This window comes from Ostrinia nubilalis, chromosome 8 (genome assembly GCF_963855985.1).
Source record: "Ostrinia nubilalis chromosome 8, ilOstNubi1.1, whole genome shotgun sequence".
In the NCBI taxonomy this organism is placed as follows: Eukaryota; Metazoa; Arthropoda; class Insecta; order Lepidoptera; family Crambidae; genus Ostrinia; species Ostrinia nubilalis.
The window spans coordinates 11,642,543-11,666,341 of record NC_087095.1 but is presented as its reverse complement, the minus strand read 5'-3'; the positions used below and the strand labels follow the sequence as shown (position 1 = coordinate 11,666,341).

The 23,799-nt window shown below is 41.3% G+C and overlaps 1 protein-coding gene across 1 annotated transcript in view; it reads left to right on the top strand.

The window, feature by feature from the left end:
* LOC135074230 (zinc finger SWIM domain-containing protein 8 homolog) overlaps positions 1-14,704 on the top strand; it is a gene marked incomplete at its 5' end in the record, with an annotated part of 36,297 nt that extends 21,593 nt beyond the window's left edge. Inside the window, 13 exons of the mRNA XM_063968524.1 lie at positions 126-334; positions 411-510; positions 563-679; positions 732-836; positions 889-993; positions 1,046-1,143; positions 2,072-2,233; positions 2,604-2,769; positions 2,869-3,041; positions 4,210-4,460; positions 7,047-7,280; positions 7,923-8,072; positions 8,266-14,704. Of these exons, the coding sequence (XP_063824594.1) occupies positions 126-334; positions 411-510; positions 563-679; positions 732-836; positions 889-993; positions 1,046-1,143; positions 2,072-2,233; positions 2,604-2,769; positions 2,869-3,041; positions 4,210-4,460; positions 7,047-7,280; positions 7,923-8,072; positions 8,266-8,332 (1,937 nt within the window). The remainder of the gene's footprint in view (positions 1-125; positions 335-410; positions 511-562; positions 680-731; positions 837-888; positions 994-1,045; positions 1,144-2,071; positions 2,234-2,603; positions 2,770-2,868; positions 3,042-4,209; positions 4,461-7,046; positions 7,281-7,922; positions 8,073-8,265) is intronic.
* Between the last annotated feature and the right edge of the window lie 9,095 nt (positions 14,705-23,799).

The following is a 23,799-nucleotide window of genomic DNA, read 5'->3' as shown; positions in this document are numbered from 1 at the left end:
TGCATCATATTTTGAACTGTATCAAAAGTTTCAACACGAACAAAAAAATTACTGTATGTAATGTATAAGGTTAAAATATAAATTAGATTGAACTAGGTATATCTAATTATATTTTTTATATCCAGGTGGCGGAGTTTACCCCGAAGTATTATACACCGTAGCCCGATACTGGCACGAGTTATACTTACGACAATCAAATGAAGAACAGACGGAGCCATTACTAGAAGAGCCGCGGTACCAGGCGGCGCCGCCGCCAGTTGCTGTACCCGTTCCGTACCCACTGGCGTACCCTTTCACGTACCACCCGTACCCGCCGCCGATCTACCAGCTGCAGGTCAGTGGTTAACGTTAGACGAGCTACACAGTCAGCGTCAAATAGTTCGTGACACTCAGTGGCCAAAAGGTACCAGGCGGCACCGCCGCGCGTGGCTGTACCCGTGCCGTACCCACTGGCGTACCCTTTCACGTACCACCCGTACCCGCCGCCGATCTACCAGCTGCAGGTCAGTGGTTAACGTTAGACGAGCTATACAGTCAGCGTCAAATAGTTCGTGACACGCAGTGGCCAAAAGGTACCAGGCGGCACCGCCGCGCGTGGCTGTACCCGTGCCGTACCCACTGGCGTACCCTTTCACGTACCACCCGTACCCGCCGCCGATCTACCAGCTGCAGGTCAGTGGTTAACGTTAGAAGAGCTATACAGTCAGCGTCAAATAGTTCGTGACACCCAGTGGCCAAAAGGTACCAGGCTGCACCGCCGCGCGTGGCTGTACCCGTGCCGTACCCTTTCACGTACCACCCGTACCCGCCGCCGATCTACCAGCTGCAGGTCAGTGGTTAACGTTAGAAGAGCTATACAGTCAGCGTCAAATAGTTCGTGACACCCAGTGGCCAAAAGGTACCAGGCTGCACCGCCGCGCGTGGCTGTACCCGTGCCGTACCCTTTCACGTACCACCCGTACCCGCCGCCGATCTACCAGCTGCAGGTCAGTGGTTAACGTTAGAAGAGCTATACAGTCAGCGTCAAATAGTTCGTGACACCCAGTGGCCAAAAGGTACCAGGCTGCACCGCCGCGCGTGGCTGTACCCGTGCCGTACCCTTTCACGTACCACCCGTACCCGCCGCCGATCTACCAGCTGCAGGTCAGTGGTTAACGTTAGACGAGCTGTACAGTAATAGGTAACATTCGAAGTGACCAAAATGTTGACAATACAACCTTAATCCAATTGCAACAAAGAGCTTCATGACTTTTGACTACGTTGGATGTCACGAACTATTTGACGTTGTAAACGGAGCCGCGCGAAAGGCCCATGAGAGAAAATTCATTATCAAGAAAAACATAGATTTATAGACCCGAAAGTTCAATTGCATGTTGCTATAATAAATTATCAAAATGGTTGCTAAACATTGAAGTCTATTAATTTTTTTATTTATATCTATTTGAAATTACATAAATGTGTTTATTTTTAACAAAAGTTTTAGTAAACTATGCTGACTATACCTGTATTAGACGGCCGACGCACAATGAATTAAACGCGGGTCCACATCGCGTGTTTTGCCAAATAAAAAAAAATAACAACATTCAACATTTTGTAGGCAATTTTGTTGAACGTTGAGATGTTTTTGTTGATTGTGTAAGGCAAAACACGCGCTGGAGACCCGTCTTTACCTGTATTAGACAGTGACTATAGTCTGGTCTGCGAGCACGTAGAATTTTGTCCAATGACCTCAAGCTACCCATCCTTATCGCTCGCGCGTAATTATGTTGCTGTCGCTACTCGTACACTCACTGCGGGCGCCCATCGCACAGTCGCGACAGCAATATAATTACGCCTGAGCGATAAGGATGGGTAGCTTGGGGTCATTGGAAAAAAATCTACGTGCTCACAGACCGGGCTTTAGAGTAGGCACACCGTTGATTTTTCGTCGGCCGATAGTTTAGTCGGGCTGTTGATTAGTATGGGCATGTATGGGAGGGCGCACACTACGCCGATTCGATTTGGGCGATTCTTTATACAATTTGAAAAATCAACGGTGTGCGCCTACTCTTAATCACATGATTGTTTTCAGTACGGCGCTCCGGCGCCCGCGCCGCACCCAGGCGCGCAGTACGCGCTGCCGCCATACTTCGTGCGCGGGCTCGTGGCGCCGCATCCTGCGCACGCGCCGCACGCGCCACACGCGCCGCACCTGCCGCACCCGCAGCCTATCGCCGTCAACGTCAATGTCAACGTGAGTGAAACGCTTCAATTTGCTTTTTTTATGTGACAGGAGGCAAACCAGCAGACGGATCACCGATTTGTACGAATTTGTACGAATCAGACGGATTTGTACGAAAATTTCATATGATCAATCCTGAGGTCGATCCACTTGTCGAATGGCCCGCGGGTTCAATTTTAAGCGGACCCGCTGGAATGTCAATCAGTACTTCTGCTGTACTGCCGCCATACTTCGTGCGCGGACTCGTGGCTCCGCACCCGCAGCCTATAGCTGTCAACGTCAATGTCAACATGAGTGAAACTCTTCAATTTGTATGAAGATTTCATCTGATCAATCCTGAGTCTGATCCACTTGTCGAACGGCCCGCGGGTTAAATTTTAAGCGGACCCAATCGCTGGAATGTCAATCAATAAGTACTTCTGCTGTACTGCCGCCATACTTCGTGCGCGGGCTCGTGGCGCCGCATCCCGCGCACGCGCCGCACGCGCCCCACGCGCCGCACCTGCCGCACCCGCAGCCTATCGCCGTCAACGTCAATGTCAACGTGAGTGATATCTACGCCTACAAGTTATTTCAGCCAAAGGACGTCAACTGCTGCACAAAAACCTCCCTCGAGGATTTCTAGAATGATCGGTCTTGAGCTGCAGCTGCCTCCGCCCAAGTGTTTTCAACCTTCACTAGAACTTCTGCTGTACTGCCGCCATACTTCGTGCGCGGGCTCGTGGCGCCGCATCCCGCGCACGCGCCGCACCTGCCGCACGCGACCCACGCGCCGCACCTGCCGCACCCGCAGCCTATCGCCGTCAACGTCAATGTCAACGTGAGTGAAACACTTCAATTTGATTTTTTTATCTGACAGGAGAAACGAGTAGACGGATCACCAATTTGTACGAATTGGTACGAATCAGACGAATTTGTACGAAAATTTCATATGATCAATCCTGAGGCGAATCCACTTCCCGAATGGCCCGCGAGTTAAATTTTAAGCGGACCCAATCGCTGGAATGTCAATCAGTACTTCTGCTGTACTGCCGCCATACTTCGTGCGCGGAATCGTGGCTCCGCACCCGCAGCCTATAGCCGTCAATGTCAATGTCAACGTGAGTGAAACGCTTCAATTTGTACGAAAATGTCATCTGATCAATCCTGAGTCTGATCCACTTGCCGAATGGCCCGCGGGTTAAATTTTAAGCGGACCCAATCGCTGGAATGTCAATCAGTACTTTTGGCGTACTGCCGCCATACTTCGTGCGCGGACTCGTGGCTTCGCACCCGCAGCCTATAGCTGTCAACGTCAATGTCAACATGAGTGAAACGCTTCAATTTGTATGAAAATGTCATCTGATCAATCCTGAGTCTGATACACTTGTCGAATGGCCCGCGAGTTAAATTTAAGCGGACCCAATCGCTGGAATGTCCATCAATAAGTACTTCTGCTGTACTGCCGCCATACTTCGTGCGCGGGCTCGTGGCGCCGCATCCCGCGCACGCGCCGCACCTGCCGCACCCACAGCCTATAGCTGTCAACGTCAATGTCAACGTGAGTGATATCTACGTCTACAGAACATGTCCATTCTTAACCAAGGCCTAACCCAAAGATTTCCACTACGACGGGTCTTGCGTTGCTCGCATCCAGGTGCTTCTCGCAACCTTCACTAACCGCATCCAGCGGTCTCGTGAGTTTTGGAATAAAACAGTCGTCCCGAAACCGCGGCAGACACGGGCTGAAACCGCTCTGTGAGTTCTTAGCCTAAAACTTAAACTTGGATGTGTTGATGCGTTCAAAAGGACTTCCCAATGCGTCTGGCCAGAGTGAAGGCAGAGAGAGAGGTCAAAAGGTTGTAGTGGATATCGTTTAATCGACTCATTAAATTGCTTGTTTCCATATCGATCCGCATTACAAGTTGCATTTATCCTTTTCTAATTTCTTACTGTATTTTATGTAACAACTTTTTTCCTCTATTTAAACTAATCTTAACCACCCACAGCACGCAGCGCCAATCCCGCCGCCGATGCCGGCGCCGCAGCACCAGGTGAACGCGGTGGCCCCCCTGCCCCCCGGCGTGGGTGCGGGCGTGCCCCCCGCGCCGGTGGGCCCCGCGCCCGCCGCCCCCGCGCCCCCCGCGCTGCCGCAGGCGCAGCTGAGGCGGCTGTTAGCGGCGTACAGAGTGGGGATGCTGGCGTTGGAGACTCAAGCAAGGAGGGTGCACGATGACCGTCCACAGAATAAGTTTGGAAGGTAAGACGACTTTGTCTTTGTGATGATACCGCAACGCTTATGTGGCGTATGGTGACTGCCATGAAGGTGGCCCCTTGACCCCCCACTCCGGTGGCCCCCGTGCCCCCCGCGCTGCCGCAGGCGCAAATGAGGCGACTGCTAGCGGCGTACAGAGTGGGGATGCTGGCGTTGGAGACGCAAGCCAGGAGGGTGCACGATGACCGTCCACAGAATAAGTTTGGAAGGTATAGGTTGATTTTGTCTTTGTAATGATATCGTTACGCTTATGTGGCGTATTGTAACTGCCATGAAGGTGGCCCCCTGCCCTTCACTCCGGTGGCCCCCGTGCCCCACGCGCTGCCGCATGCGCAGCTGAGGCGACTGTTAGCGGCGTACAGAGTGGGGATGCTGGCGTTGGAGACGCAAGCCAGGAGGGTGCACGATGACCGTCCACAGAATAAGTTTGGAAGGTACGACGACTTTGTCTTGTGTAGATATCGTAACGCTTATGTGACGTGTGGTGACTGCCATGAAGGTGGCCCCCTGACCCCGCGACGGTGGCCCCCGCGCTGCCGCAGGCGCAGCTGAGGCGGCTGTTAGCGGCGTACAGAGTGGGGATGCTGGCGTTGGAGACGCAAGCCAGGAGGGTGCACGATGACCGTCCACAGAATAAGTTTGGAAGGTACGACGACTTTGTCTTGTGTAGATATCGTAACGCTTATGTGACGTGTGGTGACTGCCATGAAGGTGGCCCCCTGACCCCGCGACGGTGGCCCCCGCGCTGCCGCAGGCGCAGCTGAGGCGGCTGTTAGCGGCGTACAGAGTGGGGATGCTGGCGTTGGAGACGCAAGCCAGGAGGGTGCACGATGACCGTCAACAGAATAAGTTTGGAAGGTATGGGTTGATTTTGTCTTTGTAATGATATCGTTACGCTTATGTGGCGTATGGTGACTGCCATGAAGGTGGCCCCCGTGCCCCCCGCGCTGCCGCAGGCGCAGCTGAGGCGGCTGTTAGCGGCGTACAGAGTGGGGATGCTGGCGTTGGAGACGCAAGCCAGGAGGGTGCACGATGACCGTCCACAGAATAAGTTTGGAAGGTGTGGGTTGATTTTGTCTTTGTAATGATATCGTTACGCTTATGTGGCGTATGGTGACTGCCATGAAGGTGGCCCCCGTGCCCCCCGCGCTGCCGCAGGCGCAAATGAGGCGACTGCTAGCGGCGTACAGAGTGGGGATGCTGGCGTTGGAGACGCAAGCCAGGAGGGTGCACGATGACCGTCCACAGAATAAGTTTGGAAGGTATAGGTTGATTTTGTCTTTGTAATGATATCGTTACGCTTATGTGGCGTATTGTAACTGCCATGAAGGTGGCCCCCTGCCCTTCACTCCGGTGGCCCCCGTGCCCCACGCGCTGCCGCATGCGCAGCTGAGGCGACTGTTAGCGGCGTACAGAGTGGGGATGCTGGCGTTGGAGACGCAAGCCAGGAGGGTGCACGATGACCGTCCACAGAATAAGTTTGGAAGGTATGGGTTGATTTTGTCTTTGTGATGATACCGCAATGCTTATGTGGCGTATGGTGACTGCCATGAAGATGGCCCCCTGCCCCCCACTCCGGTGGCCCCCGTGCCCCCCGCGCTGCCGCAGACGCAGCTGAGGCGACTGTTAGCGGCGTACAGAGTGGGGATGCTGGCGTTGGAGACGCAAGCCAGGAGGGTGCACGATGACCGTCCACAGAATAAATTTGGAAGGTAAGACGACTTTGTCTTGTGATGATACCGCAACGCTTATGTGGCGTATGGTGACTGCCATGAAGGTGGCCCCCGTGCCCCCCGCGCTGCCGCAGGCGCAGCTGAGGCGGCTGTTAGCGGCGTACAGAGTGGGGATGCTGGCGTTGGAGACGCAAGCCAGGAGGGTGCACGATGACCGTCCACAGAATAAGTTTGGAAGGTAAGACGACTTTGTCTTTGTGATGATACCGCAACGCTTATGTGGCGTATAGTTACTGCCATGAAGGTGGCCCCCGTGTCCCCCGCGCTGCCGCAGGCGCAGCTGAGGCGGCTGTTAGCGGCGTACAGAGTGGGGATGCTGGCGTTGGAGACTCAAGCAAGGAGGGTGCACGATGACCGTCCACAGAATAAGTTCGGAAGGTAAGACGACTTTGTCTTGTGATGATACCGCCACGCTTATGTGGCGTATGGTGACTGCCAAAAAGGTGGCTCCCCTGCCCCACGGCGGGGATATTGCTGTCGCGACTGTGCGACGGGCGCCCGCAGTGAGTGTGCGAGCGCGACAGCAACATAATTACGCGCGAGCGGATAGGATGGATAGCTTGGGGTCATTGGACGAAATTCTACGTGCTCGGCGACCGGGCGTAACTGGTTGAGTTTTTGGCGGTTAAGCTGTGGATTCTGGCTACACAATTGTTAACGAACCAGGCCCACTTTGTAAAGGGCTTAGGATTCTTGGGAATAGTCCCCCGAAGCCCAATTGAGTTTTAAATAAAGTGAAATTAATTGAATGAGAGTTGCTTTATAAGCAACGATTTTCATAATAGCGAAATGTTTTTTACTAAATTCTTTATTAAATTAAATGTTGTGTGTTCCCCAGAAATCCTCCATACGGAGAGCATGTCAAATGGCTGCTCCGCATATCAAAACGTCTGGGCGCGCAATACCTGCACCAGTTCTGCGTTTGCGCCGTCAACTCCGTCGTGTCTCCCTTCGTGCTATACGAGTTATGCGTGGAGTCGGCCCACTGGCTGGCCAGAGGTGGTCCCCACCATCTAGTGATGCAACACTTGCGGGGAACACTGGCACCACTAGTGCAGAAGTGCCAACAGATGTAAGTACCTTGAATGATCTTATATTGGAGGTCTTAGCGCGCAATACTTGCATTAGTTCTGCGGTCAACTCCGTCGTGTGTCCCTTCGTGTTATATGAGCTATGCGTGGAGTCGGCCCACTGGCTGGCCAGAGGTGGTCCTCACCATCTAGTGATGCAACACTTGCGGGGAACACTGGCACCGCTAGTGCAGAAGTGCCAACAGATGTAAGTGGCTTGAACTTGTAAGACTTCTTAGCGCGTAATACATGCATGGAAATCATTGAGAAAAGCCTATGTTCAGCAGTGGACGTCCGCTGGCTGAAATGATGATGATACACGTCTCAAACAGAGATTGTATTGCATGCGATCTTTGTGTAAAGCTGATTCACTGGATTAGGTGTAGCACCTCTGAAATAGTATGCCATTGCCTTCGTCATCTTATGCTATCAATAATGCATCGCAACGGAACGACGACGACATACGCGCTATGGGTGGAGTCGATGTACTACATAGTACATAATTTATTTACACCATGATTTGAGACTTTAATATGCGTTAATCCAAAAACCAAGCTATCCTCTCGGCCCACGATCTTTCATCTCTTTTCCTACTACACTATAAAATATGCGTTCCTTTGCTAATCGTGCAATTCGTTCGCCAGGTACATCCAATGCATCCACCAGAAGTTGTACCACTTGACATCAGTGGAATACGAAGAGTTCGTGAGCATAGTTCTGTCGGCGCGCACGGCATTCCAACTCACGCCAGAGGGAAACACCCAGTTCAAGGAGTGGCTGGCTTCGCTGCGCAGGTGAGTTACATTCAACTTAGGCTGAGTTGCACCATCTTATTTTAACTTTAGAAATCCGTCAAACTCCATACAAAAAACACCGGTTATTGTCATAAAGTGTCGAGAAATCATTTGAGGAGGCCTATGTTTTGCAGTGAACGTCAGTGTTGGATGATGAACCGGGAAGATGACCACAGCAAGAGCTTTATTTCAGATCAAAGTCCTGCAAAAAAGACCTGTGGACTCAACTGAACGCGGCGCTCCAAACGAACGGCAAATGACGTCGGCAGCCGATAGTTTGTATGGTGCGGTGTACCGCGCGCAAACTGTCACATTGCATCGGCCACCGCCGGCCGCAATACCGGCTCCTGTATCAGCTGCACACTATCTAACTATACTACACGCTGTGTTATTTGTGACTCGAGCACACGTCCCGTTCCCACCCAGAACGAGACATATCCAAGCGGGAGACGCGTGTGGGACCGATTTGATTTTGAACAATCAAATTGAACACTCACGTACACGATGTACTTAATTTTCACTCGAATCACAAATGGCATGCGCATTTACGCATTAACCTGATTTATTAACGAATTACGTCTCTTAGCATAACACTCGATTAGAGGGCGATCGATCTCAATAAAAAACCGACGGACCTTGTGGTTATTATGAAAATAAATGTTGCTAACTCCGCAATGTAGCGATTATCTGGTTACATTGTTTGAAAATTTATCTAAAAGTTGCGAGCTGCGAATGAAGGTGAAGTAATATTTTCAAAAGGATGTCGTCTAACGCATATTCATTCGAGATCTCATATTTGTAAATATGTGTGTTAATCATCCTGTCGTTTGAATTGTCCCTATTATAAAGACTTCCTATCGCTATCAAGGATATGAAGCTCATGTTGACGGTTGTGCATTAAATAGTTGGTTGTAATTGAATACTATTGTGTGGCAGAAAATGGACCATCACTGTTTTACCTTAAAGGGAGTTTAGCAACATTTCGCTTGTTTTAAATGTAATGCAATGTAATCGATACTTGACTATGGCACATCCAGAAAGGAGTTTTCATTTAGCTGTCATTATTGACTGTTGGCTATGCTATACTGAATTATATTATTTACATTGCACAAATCGAAAGTCTTGTAAGTTTTTGTCCACAAACCTAATTATATTTTGAATTTTGCTATGATGACTTGACACACTGAACTGTAAACTAGTCAATAGTTTGAGGATCTGTCATGGGTGAACCATAGTGTTTCATTACTGCAGTTTTTAGTTTCTTTCTTGTAATAGTGTAATGTAAGCTGCTCGTTTGATTTTAATATCTTCTGCTGTGTTGTGAGTTTGAATTGCATATTTTTTATCTGTATTTCTGCCGAAGATATTAAATGATAACAAGTTTCTATTTAAAATGTTAATCATTACCGGACACTTAAAATAATTTAGTCTAAAATTGTTCTGTAATTTTATGTCTGCGTCATAATTTCATAGCGTTTGATTTAATTCAGTTATGGTTAACATTTTGTTCTTCTTTAGTTAATGTAGCGTATCGGCAAACAATTGTTCCACAAAATAAAGGACCTTCGTTTATAATACAAATTCATTTCAAATGCGAACTAAATTCACATCTTTAAATCTACATAACAATAAAATCAAGCTATTTTGCACAACATACAACAGTTGTTTGCCAAGAAACGCTAATCAGTGTCTATTTAGCGAATTGTTTTAAAGATCTCTGTCATTATATGGTTAAGCGTTTAGAGTATGAACTTCGCTCATTGTATTCGCCTTATTATTTTTTTAGTTTAATTCAACGCTATAATTAATTATTTTCCGGAGTATGTTGAGCAAAATGTCTTTATATTTACGAAAAATATCTTACAAATTGTATCGTATTTTAAAATGATATGCGTGGAATGGCGAGCGCACTAGATTTAATGTTTGAAATGTGCTTATTGCTAACAAGTTTAATGGTTGGTTGGATTATTAATATAAAGTCTCTTATAGCAATAATAATGTCTCTAGATTTACTGTTATGTGTTAGCACCTCGGACATGTCATAAATTGATAAGAATAAAACTAAAACAATATTGGATATGACATAAAACTATTTATCTGGAAATGACATTTAAAAAATTCAAATTGTATAACAATAGTCCATATTATATTGATGATTGGCTTAAGATGTTTCAAGTGACCTAAAAATTAAATAGCGTCATTAGACTACAGAATATTAGACAGAATGTAGACGATAACCGTCGATACACTATTTTTGATATTCTCTTGTCGAAATTTGCAGTTTCACGATTGTTTATGTAATAATGACGTCTTGTGTAATTTAGAAGTGCGTTTGATTAAACTATATTAACTTTATTTACACGTTTATATTATATTATTATATTGTAATGCAAAGTAGAGTCTTGAGAGCCTTTGGATTAGACATAATATAGGGCGATGGAGCTGGCAACAAAAAGGCAGGCCCGTGATGTTTGAAGAAGTTAACGGTTTGTTATGTAACCTAACGACGATAAATAAATATGTTAACCTATTTTTGTTATTGAGGTCATTGATTGGTAACATGTAACTAATTAAGCATTTGCTGAGCTCCAATTAGCTTCAGGATGCGCTTATCGCTAAGAAATTCGTAATAGTCTTCATTTAAATTGCACAAACGCTGTTGTTCTTCGGGCCTAGAACTGAACTGTCATTTCATAGTCAGATTCACAACGATTAGTAGAAATAAAACTTTACGAACAAATCTACGCCATTTAATATTAATTAATATATCTAGAGTCTCTAATTATCGAAATATAGTAATGTAATAAGCTCTTCCAACCGTAAAGCAATATTAATATATCATTTTATAAATGTATTTTATAACAATTTAATCTTATTTATATAAAATTATCAATTTTGACAGTATTTAATCGTCGTGTTATACATATACTTGGGTGTATAATAGTATTATATTAAATGAGGTATTCAAAGGTTATGTATTTACAATCAGTATACAAAATATATTTATTGTGCGCGGGGGGAACTGTGGAAATAATATTTACAAATTCAAGGAAGACACGCGGCAATTCGTATTCTGAAACGTAAAATGCGTGTGAATGTAGCAGTTGCTCAACTGAGTCACCCGAAAAATTAGAAATGTCATATTATGTGCCCGAAAGCGTATTATCGTGCCTGTTTTATGTCAGTAGCAGTACAGACAGTGCACCCACTTTGTGCCTTTACACTTAATATTAAATTTGCAACCATAAAATGCCCGTTAGGATACAAGCGAAACATTTTATGCTAATTGATTCAAATGTTCCAAATATGACCCTCTGAAGTTGAGGATTTAAGGATACAAATTGATGCTAGTAGATCTAATCACAATGAAATAACAGCGAAGTTTCAAATTAACTAGAGACTGCTTTGCTGTTTGCTTGTATCACTAGTAATTTCGATATTCTGATGAATTCTTCTAATAAGCTGTTTAGCAAACTAATAAAGATAATTATTTCTTCTATCCCTCCCTCTACTTACGTAGGGTTTCAGAGTTACCTCTAAATCTAAACCTGTTTACCAGTTCTTCCTTAAACTTAGTATTTTTCTCTGAATCTAAGCATTTTAACACTAAACTACTTAATTACTCTACTAATAAATGGTTGCGCTATTTTGGTTGTTATGAATAAAATATACATACCATATTAGTGTCTATAATTATTAGTAAATTCGCGTCTGCCAAATAACTTAAGCTGGATCAGAAAAAGATTAACGGTTATTCGGATTGCATCCTAAAGACTGTTTGTCCGAACTCTAGAAACCATACAGCGAGCAAGAATATTAGACACGTGTATAAGGTAATATAATATAATATACAAGAAATTATATACCTCTAGCTAGCTTAGAATAGGCAAGATCAAAAGACATTGTTCTTATCGACCCACAAAAAACCTGACATTGAAATGATTATTTTGTTGCCAGCCAATCGCCGAGTAGTTTTAGTTTAATATCTTTATAAATTAGATGTTAACGTGCATTCATTCAAGTGTGGATGCTCTCAGCATTCAGTAGATAGTAAATTTTAGAATGCTAGTTAGAATAAATTGACGTTCGTGAAAATTTGAAAAAAAAAAAGCTAACAATATTATAATTATTATGATTTTATTTTGATTGTCGTGTGCGTTCTGCACTTGGTTGAATAGTATTTATCAAGTATTGTCATTTTATTGTTCTTGGGCTATAGTTATTTACTCGTTTTTTCTTCAGCGCAACAGTATTCAACTGTTACCGACTCGTTAATAATGCGCTTTGAGTTTGAGTTTCAGTAGCGTGTGAGATCGTCGTGAAGGCATAGCAAAGTGAACAAAAAGTAAAATTGCACAGAAATATTAAAGTAGATATTAGTGCCATAGGTTCATTATAGTTATTAATTTAATAATTGAATGAATTTATACAAACGATAGAATGTTCTATTTTAAATTAAATATTGGAAATGTAGTCACGTAGAATCATAGTTGTGCTACGTACGTTTGCGACTATCTCACAAGGTATATTGCAAGTTTGGAGTACGCGTCATTTTGGTGTGAAATTATTTTTGTCGTAACGACTTGCCGTCCATATTTTACGTTGCAAATCTATGTGTACTACTAAGTTCTCATTCTTCAACGTTTTCCTATTTAGATTATTAAAATTACACTACACAGATAATGTATATTTAATATTACAGAATTTCATATTCTTATTATGCTCGTTGGGCATTATTAACAATTCCTGGTATAGTTTGTCAAAAAAGATTACTTCTTCTCCATTTTGGCATTAAATGATGCTTTGAAATTTGTCTCAAAGAACTATTTTTACACTTTAAAGCATATTTAATAATATTTAAAAAAAGATAAATATATCGTTAGTTTGGTAATTATAAGGTGTTAGTACGGAGCATATTTTAATTAGTCGTTTAATGCATGTTCATAGTTGTATTTCCCAAGTATCAGACGATTTTGCGAGGTGTATTTTAGGTGTTGTCGTATATTAATTTGCTCTTTTGGTATCACATATCATTGTATGGAAACAACCAACACTACGCACACATGTACCATGGAATACAATAGATTGTTCTAATTTTTTACCAGGAATTATTACACTAAAACACAATGCAGTCTGAAAATACTGTGAAGACTGAGACACAATGTGGATTAGACATACATACATCAATAAAAAAAGTCTCAACGAAATTACGCGTTAATGTAAGGCTTCAGTTTTTCCTTAACAATGGCTTAAGAGCCAAGGGAGTGCCTAATCAAATACAGAATGAGTAATTAATCTTATTTTCCCTTTTACGCGTGGTACATTTTGTATGTCTTTTCCACAAACGGTCTTTGTATAAAACCTAGTACTGCAATTAGATTACTTGTTTGGGAAACGTGAGCAATGAAATGTTATTGTTCTGACTGCGACTATATCAAACTGGGCGGGGGGTACAGAATTGTATTAGATTCAGTTTTGCTGCAGGATTTGGAATCATCGGTTGGTAGTGTTAATATGGAAATGCGTCAAATTTGATAAAGTCCGGTCTCGTGTATTTCTTTTCACCTGTAATACTCATATTGCTGAATTCTACGTCACATCACAGTCAGTTAGGTGTATCGAGGATTACAGAGTAACAATTCTATTTAGTTCTAAATCGATGATGCATAATTATTTTATACATCTGGATTTGTAGTTTAATTATTACACTTTGTAAGTGTGGTGTCTCCGCCTATTAAAGTATGTAACCATTACAGATTTGGAATGGCTACTTATTAGTGTACGTAATAAAGTATAATGATATTTTTATTGTTCATATCGCGTATTATGTCATTTGCAATCGCAGTGCAGAAGAAATGACTGTTTGTTATCTCAATATTGACTGTCAGCGATAAGGACGTTCTTGCTCACTTGCATTGTGCATATATTTGACGATAAATTGTACCGCCTCGGAATATTTATGTATGCTTACAAACAGTTTTGTCTTCGGGTCGTCACTGATTCGTTCAATTGTCCACCACGAACTTTGCAGGACGTAAGACTGACAGTATAAAATAGTCAAATGTGGAGTCTTACTTTGAAGCCCAGGGTGTCTGTAAACAATAGTCGCGTCACATAATAAAACATTTCATTGAGTTCGTCAGTGCAATTGTTTTATGACATCCTGTATAAGATAGAAGTGCCCATAATTATGATTATTGTAATATTATATTTATAAAATATATAGCACTAGACATTTTGCTCCGTTGTCGCAAAAGGTTGTAATTATAAAAGTATAGTAATATTGATTAGTAAAGAGATAGACTGTTTTGCACGATTTCTGGTTTGGCCGTCGATTCTTCCACGTTGTCGCTTTCCATGCGAGCAGCTTCAGCGCTTTGTGATGGCAGGCTCGCTTGGGTTCGCTGCATGTCAAACCACAACGTGAGCGATTGAAACATTCTGTATTTTACCTACTTGCAATATTCCCTCACTTTGAATATGAAATGTACGTTTCCACTCAAACTCGAAATATTTTGACCTCTAGAACATTTTTATTATTACTTTTACGATTACACATATTATAAGTCTTTTTTGGCAACATACTTGAAGTAACATTATTTAATTATTCAATATACTTATTCTATATTTAAGATATGTTTGTTTTATTTCGACGATATCATGATCCAATTTGCTTTGATGATATACACACACATATAGCCTGTTGGTAATTAGTAGTAGGTATGTAGATTAATCAAAGTACGAAGGTAATAAAATGAACAAAAAGTGATTGTGAATTGAACATGCATTGGCCGTAATCTGGTGACCTAATTATTATCAAGTTTGTACTATTGCTCTAGTTCGATATCGCCGCACGGGTTTGTCTATTTATAATTGTGCATACAATAACTCTGAGGCTGAATTAGTGTACTTTATGAGGAACGAACTATTTACAACATGAATTTAATTTTGTACGTTTTGCTAAAATTGTACTCTAAAGGTTACAGAACTGCAAGAGGTCTGCCAAGAACAAATCCGGACGTACAAAGACAAAATTTTTCCTGAAACAGAAGGTACTATTCAGGCATATCTATGTCTGCACTCTGCACCCTTCCCTTTTGTGAAATGGTGACTAAACTGAACATAATATTGAACGGCCTGTTGTTATGGGAACAGTTCAAAACAGTATTTGGACTGAGTTTAAAAAGTGTGTAAAGAATTTTAAACGTGCAATTTTGTGTTTAATATGCAATCATTTAATTACAGGATAGGTACTTAACGAGTGAAAGTTCTATAGGTACTATTTTATTCTTTGACAAAGTAGCTGCCGGCCCTCATCGCGGTGGTGTAAATACGAGTAAATTGGCACTGAATATTGTATCACTAATTTTGTTCCCAGGACGTTTCTTGGCGATTCCTGATTCTGGTCAAGGCCAAAAAATTATTCTTTAAGTTCATTTTTGTCTATGGTCGAAGCGCGAGACTAATTTTATAGGACACAAACTTTTATTGGTACCTATTTAATATTAGGTAATACGGTGTTGTAATTGATCACTTGATCCGATACCAATGTTGTGTGTCCTTAGCGATAACTGCTTCGGCAAAGAGGCCGCATGCTTTCCACGGCGCCCGAGCGTGACACCCACGTGCGAGGCACCGTCAGCAAATAAATATACCAGATGGTACTGAAACAGTTGAAATGTACGTCAGTGGATTAGATAACTTTTGACCAGCCGATTGTACTATCGAAATGATTACTTAAACTTTATTTTTACAATGTAGGTGAGTACTTATTTTATCTGAATTCGTCCCAACACAGGGCAATGTCTCATAATGTTGTTTTTTTGCAGAGCAGCACCCGATACAGCAAGAAGCCACAAAGAAGCTCCGATCTTACATCCGAAAAATTGTTTCAGTGAATTTCACTGCTTCAATGCGAGAATTGGAATGTAAGTAATTTTAACATTGTATTTAGATCCAAATCGCAAAAAAGAATTTACAATGTTGGGCAAGAATTTTAATATTTTTTGCGGGTAGACACATAAGTAACAGTCGGCTAGCAGGTCGCAAAACTCCGCCTAGCGACAATGAAGCGATTAAAGCTCAGGTTAATTACTGTTTGAGATAAAAGCATAATTTTGAGAAATAATACCACCATGTTTGGTTTTCTTTTATTTTTTGGCGGTCATTGATTCGTGCAGCTTATGTCGCTTGATGCAGTTGTTGCAGAATTCAATTTAAAATGACTCGCTTCATATGAATGGCTTTTATAACAAATAGGAAACGTAGATTAGATGAAGTGGTTTAGATGTTTTACAGGAAATGCGTGTGGGTGGCTGTTTACTATCGTCATTGAATAGTTGTTAGCGTAAGTGCACTTGTGCATATTTCCTTGCATAAACAAATAAACCCGATGCAGTAGATTACAACATCAATCAGCGATAACCGAAGAAGGTTGCTGCGGTTATTTTGGGTTCACATCGCATAAACAATATTAATTTGATAAGGCACTATTACACAGTTGTGTGATAAGGACATGGAAAATATGTACATAGGGTTTACGTCATACGGTACTTTATAGTAGGTAAGGTGCGGAACTTGATATTTCGCATAAATAAAAATATTTTAGAAACATCAAAAGATTCATTTCACTTTTAGAGCTTTATCGTGTTACATTTAGACTAGCAGCAAATAACTGTGTCATATATTATTTGCGAAAATAAATCCATTAATGGCAAAGATTACCAAAATTCACTACTATCTTTACAGCATGCGCCACCTACCAAGGTAATTAACATGCGCACGCGTTTTTCAATTTCATGTCGCGTGAATTCCATTGTTACGTTATTTAATACGAAGCCAACTATTGTTGCCCATGTTGACTTTGTTATACTTATGTAAAATGTTAGGTACATTGTAAATTTATTCTTGTAATGTTGCTTTTTTTAGTGAAGATAAAATTTAAAATCCAATGGCAAGAAGCCATTTTTCACCTGCGCGTGATCATAATATGAACTGTAGACCTCCATCTGGCTGAGTCACAATGTCACAATCGCAATTATAATTGGCAACTGACTCAAGTAAAAGTAAACAATGAAATCACATATCGATTAAATAGCACAGCTATTTAAGAGCGTTTACGTCTAGCGTGGCATGTCAAGTTTAGGTAATTTCGATGCTATTTTTATTCACACTAAAATAATTGTGACTGTGTGCGTGTTCTCACGCTCTATAGTCAAACCAAAATACTTTGATCCACCATCGTAAAAGTGTGCCAGGCTGTCAAGTGACAGCTCAAGGAAACTATAAAATCTTCAAATCTTCCAACACCGACTCCATAATTATAAATCACTAGCTTTCCGCCCGCGGCTTCGCCCGCGTGGAATTTTGTCAGTCACAGAAAAACAATATCGCGCGCGTATTTGCTCACCGTTTAGACCTACCCTGGACTACGACAAACATTTTAAAACCAAAATCAGCACAATCGGCCCAGCCGTTCTCGAGTTTTAATCAGACTAACGAACAGCAATTCATTTTTATTTATATAGATATATACATAGATAGATGATAGCTAGCGGCCGCCCGCGACTTCGTACGCGTGGATCCCGTTTTACCCACTTCATCTATCTTAAGCGGTTTAGATTTTTTTCATACAAATGTTTTTTACCGCTAACTCCCGTTCCCGTAAGAATTTTGCAATATCCTGTTGTAACTAAGCTTTAAGTTTACTAAGGTACCTGCATGCCAAATTTCAAGCGTCTATCTTACGCAGTTTAGATTTTTTCATACATATGTTTTTTCCCGCTAACTCCCGTTCCCGTGGGAATTTTGCGATATCCTGTTGTACCTAAGCTTTAAGTTTACTAAGGTACCTGCATACCAAATTTCAAGCGTCTAACTTAAGCGGTTTAGATTTTTCATACAAAAGGATTTTCCCGCTAATTCCCGTTCCCGTGGGAATTTCGGGAATTCCTTTCTTAGTGCACCTCTACGGTACCTAAACTACGTCTCTTCCAAATTTCAAGTGCCTACGTTTAACCGTTTAGGCTGTGCGTTGATCTGTCAGTCAGTCAGTCAGTTTCTCCTTTTATATATTTAGATAGATGGTATACCTACATTAGTCCTAATAAATACGTAAATTCTTTATCAAATAGTAAATTATCAAAGGTTTTTTACTATTTTGAGAATATTTTTACCCGACTACGGCAAAGCAAAAGGAGGGTTATGAGTTTGACAGGCTATGTACGTATGTATGTATGTATGTATGTTCATGTGTTCCCTCGTAACTTCTAAACTACTTATCAGAATTCGACAAATGACATATCATTAGAAGCGTCTTAATTGTCCGCTGGTTATAGGCTATATGGGGTTTCACAAAATCGAATGTGGCGCCCTCTAGCGGACAAAACATACAGAGTAAAAAAATAAAGTCAAGATAAATATGCCGTGTTTGGTATCATTTGAAAGCGCTTTACTTGTACATTTCGAATATATATACAGTGTGTCCGGGCATGTAGTGATCAAACTTTAAGGGCGTAATCTATGGACAATTTTATCGGTAAAAATACTTTAAATTTAGGGCTTGACCCATTTCTCGCATATTTACAAGGATTTAAGTTTTTAATTTTAAGTTTTCACCTCTTCCTTCAAAAACAAGTGATAGCGTGGGTAGTTTAACATTAATAAGCAAAAATTTTATATCATGCGATAGCCAATAAAATTATCTATTAGTAGAAGTAGAAAACAGATACTAGTTTCATACATTTTAAGGGTGTAAGAATGGATTTAATTAGAAATAAACATGATTTTTTTCACATCTTTTTCAGTTATTTCCCAACACAAGAAAAACCAGGTCGTAAAGGTATGTTTTATTTGCATTGTATTATTAGTATTTGAGCTATTCTACAAAACGAATGTAAATTTATTAGTCTACGTCTATTAGTTTCGACGTAATTGTTGAACAAAGATACCCCTTCCCAGCGGTTTCCATAGCGCACGCGACATGCGAAAATGCACTGCCTGAACGAATCACACAACCTATTCCGATTACTATGGAAACCGCTGGGAATGGGTATCTCTGTTCAACAATTACGTCGAAACTAATAGACGTAGACTAATGAATTTACATTCGTTTTGTAGAATGGCTCAAATACTAATAATACAATGCAAATAAAACATACCTTAACGACCTGGTTTTTCTTGTGTTGGAAAATAACTGAAAATTAAGTGAAAAAAGTCATTTTTTTTTCTAATTAAATCCATTCTTACTCCCTTAACATGTATGAAACTTGTGTCTGTTTTCTACTTCTACTAGAAGATAATTTTATTGGCTATCGCATGATATAAAATATTTGCTTATTAATTTTAGGTTACCCACGCTATCACTTGTTTTTGAAGGAAGAGGTGAAAACTTAAAATTAAAAACTTAAATCCTTGTAAATATGCGAGAAATAGGTCAAGCCCTAAATTTAAAGTATTTTCACCGATAAAATTGTCCATAGATTACGCCCTTAAAGTTTGATCACTACATGCCCGGACACACTGTATATTACTAGCATTTGCTTGTGACTTTACCTGTATTCATGGGCTGATTGCATATAATTCAGATCTTTTCGTTCATAGCTTCTTTACTACTTATTAGTTCATCAATTTAACTTTTGTTAATACATATTATGCGCCACAAATACACTTTAACACCAAAATAGTACAAATAATAAAAAGTAAAAAAACTAAAACCCAACTACGACAAAAAACGACGCTGAAAAAGTATAAAACAAGATTTTCAGAATACTGAACTGAACGAAGTTGCCAATGTAGTTGCATAGTAATTTTCATGTTTGGAAAGGCGTAGTCACACGTTACTTAAACCTACCTACCGTAGCACTTTGACAACGTGTGACTGCGGTTTTCCAAACATGAAAATTACTATGCAACTACATTGGCAACTTCGTTCAGTTCAGTATTCTGAAAATCTTGTTTTATACTTTTTCAGCGTCGTTTTTTGTCGTAGTTGGGTTTTAGTTTTGTACAGTCTATGTTCAGCAGAAAAAAAATTGAATTTTAATGGTAAGAGATTTTTTCAAATCGGTTCTATTCAAAACAAACTTTTCCTGTTAACTATTCTTTTTTTATCCGGAAAATGCATAACATTTCATACCCACCAGCTGCGGGGGCAGCTAGTGGGTTATGTGGGGTTCTTCCTACCAGAAGGTGGGTAGCCCCTACACCCACTAAAAACATGACTGTTTCTGCCATGATCCATATGAGTGATATGATGGAACGCGGGACATCGCCATTGGCTGTTGCCTGTAGCATTCGTCCTTAGCCGCCACCAGACACCTCCATGTCTAGCGACCGAGGCCTGTTAGGAAGAGACAGTTGGAGACCATAAGCTGTCCTCTTGCGCCCAGGGTGTCGGCGGCGGATAACCGGAGTGTCGGCTGAGGCCTCTCGCTCCCCCTTTCCACTGCTTCTTTCTGTGAAAGAACACTTTCACAGAAAGTAAGCACACTATACCATCAGATTATTTGTCTCATAAGAATATATTTTATACTAATGTAGATATTGTTTCCGAAAGCGAGCGGGTTCATTCCGTACCTGTACGCTTCATGCGTTCTCTAGCAAAAGCTGAAAATCAGTGTTCTGCTCTTTTGAGGGTAGTGCTTTTTGCATCGCTGCGGCACACATCACTCTGACGCAGGGAACTATTTGAAACGCTAGTCATCTTTATCTTCTGTTGTTTTTTCACTTTTGTTATGTTGCAACTGTTGAAATTATTACTAACCTGTGTAACAAAATACCAGTGGTGTCACCTAGTGTGTTTCTTGACTAACTAACTTTATTTCGATATTTAATTGAATTTCAATAGCAACTATACATAATGTGTGTGTTAAAAGCATTAAAAAAGTGTGTGTTACAACAAATAAACAATTTATCTATCTATCTCACGCCTCTTCCCGATTGGTAGGGAGAGGTCATTTCCAACCACCGCTCGTTCACTTAGGCTGGGCACTGTTGGAGCGTGTCAGTCTGCTGTGGTGACTCACGTGCCAAGACTGCAGTGTTAACTGACAACCATCTACAGGCTCTCGGCCTATACGGTGGAGGAATGGCCCGAAGCACCCATGGCCCGGTAGAACCTGGGTCGCCCTGTGTGTGAGGCGATCATGCCGTCGCACCCACTCCTCTAATACAGGCAGAACTGCCTCTATGGTGCGACGTAAAATTTGGCTGACGTCCAGGCGTACCCTTCAGCACTCTAGGGCCTAGATCCTTTTGGTTTCCACCTCTTGTGGTGCACGTACACGTACATTTCCCCTTGGGACTTATGGTCACCTCGCAACTGGCGTCTATTCTCGGTTGTCGACACTAGCTTTGTCGCCACTGAGGATAAATGGCATAAATAATATCGATTGTCACCAGTGGCGACACATACTTTCCCAGTTGTAGCTACAGGCTTTCTCACAACTTATGACAAATTAGAAAAATACATCCCAATTATGCCTAGTGGGGACGTACACAAATATTGGCGCAAATGTCATCGTGCATGACATAGGTACGTAAAGTAAAAGTCAAGTAAGACCAGATGAATACAAATATTATTAATTTTATTTTGAACTAGCGGCCGCCCACGACTTCGTACGCGTGGACCTCGTTTTACTCCTTAGTTCGTAAAATCTGTTGTTTGATATCATGTTGATAGATGGCGTTTCACGGCTTACCCCGCATGAATATTTACGAACGTCAAAAACAGTAGTTTGTCCAGCGCTGTAGATTTTAACCAATGACGATAGATTGCGCTTTTTAGACACGTCTTATTTATTTATTGAAATTTATTTGTCTTAAATTATAGCCTATAATGTTAATCTGGGTTATAAACAATAATACTGTAAAGTTTCAACAAAATCCGTTTAGTAGTTTTTGAGTGAAAGAGTAACAAACATCCAGACATCCAAACTTTCGCATTTATAATATTAGTTATAGTTATAATATTAGTAGGATAGGAAGTAGGATTGTTATACGTCGCCACTAATGACATTAATTTTTTTCCCATTTATCCTCAGTAGGGACATAGTCAGTGTCCACAACCGGGAATAGACGGACCGCGGATACTATGCGGTATCCACGAATTACCTTAGCCTGTGCCTCAGTGATATCATGCGTTGCGCTTTTTTCAACAGTATACATACATACTCGAGCCCCATATAGGACCAACGCGCGACGCAAAAGTATAGTCAGCGACTCAGTGCGGCCGGGCCTCCGAGATTAGGCATCAACCGGCTTAGTGCGCCGGCGGTAGCCAAAAGCTTAGGGGTGAGACGATTCAAGTGGCCGTCAAATGACCACTGTCCAACTAACTACAATCCGAGGTACCTACCGCAAAGATTTTCCGACTGTAATATGTTGTGTATGTTCCCCCTACAACTAGGTGGGACCCTGCTGGCAGAGCATTCCTATTAACTATTCTGTAACCACCTATTTATGGCAAATAAATTATTAGTATTATTCCTCTTTATAATATTAGTATACATACATACATAACTTGCTGTTCCAAATTTTCGTCATTCGTTTTCGTTTCATCGCTAAAAATAACTTAATTTTATTTTTCATTACGTCTGAAATAGAATTTGTTGTAAAAATAGACTGTAATGAAAAATAACAATAAAATATTTTAATTACCACGTGATCGCAAAATCTACCACCAAGATTTTGCGGATACACTATAAAAGTCCAGCTACCTGTCAAAGATCAACGTACGCGTGACACATGTCAGCAGAGCACCGAGCGACGTGACCTCACTCTGGAACGCCTCGAGGCGGACTGAATTTGAACGATTCGTGCGCGGCGTTTTATAGTATTTTTCAAATACTCATAGAAAAAAAATTACAATGAATTATTTAAAATTTCAAAGTAAATATTTTAGATAAGATATTCTTCTATTATATTAAGCTATTTTTGTGTTGAATAAAGGAAGAATATTGGTAAAAAAAATCACTTTGATTTTTGGGTATTTCACGTTCTTTTAATTTGTGATTTCTTATTGTAAAATGCTTAAATCTAAAAATTTTCTCAGATAACTATTTGCCCAAGGATCTATGCTATAGGATATAAATGTTTGTTAAATCGTTTTCACAGTATTTTTATAAAAATTTCAGCTTGTAAACTGACGCTAAAGTGGAAATTTACAAAACCTGTGTGGACGTATCTTGATAGAATTCTTAAATACTAAACTAATTGCAATATTTTCTCAATTAACTATTTAGACGACGAAATTGCCTAACAATTTATGCCCATAACATATTTGTAATATTACTGGTTAATGATTGTAACGAGTTGAAAAAGTACTGTTTTTGCGCCAAACGGCGTAAACGCTCTTAAAGCAGTGATTTTCCTTTCTCCAAATCACTATGTTCAGATATCACATGACAATGTTGGGGTACAGCGATTTGAAGACGGAAAATTCTTCAAAAGTTCAAATACGTTTGCCAAACAACCATATCAGTTTGTCGACGTTAGGTATATAAATATTTCGCATTTTACTAATGACATAACACATTGATGTATAAACAAAGATAGTCTATTTTAAAACTAAATGGTAGGGTCAACAAAAATATTTTCGCGATTTCATTTCGCAATTTTGAACTCAATTAATCAGTATTTAGAGTGCGTTTTCTGTCTTATTTAGGAATGTCGTCAAATTTATATTACGCATTCTTGCAATCCTATGTAATTTATTACGACTTATTTT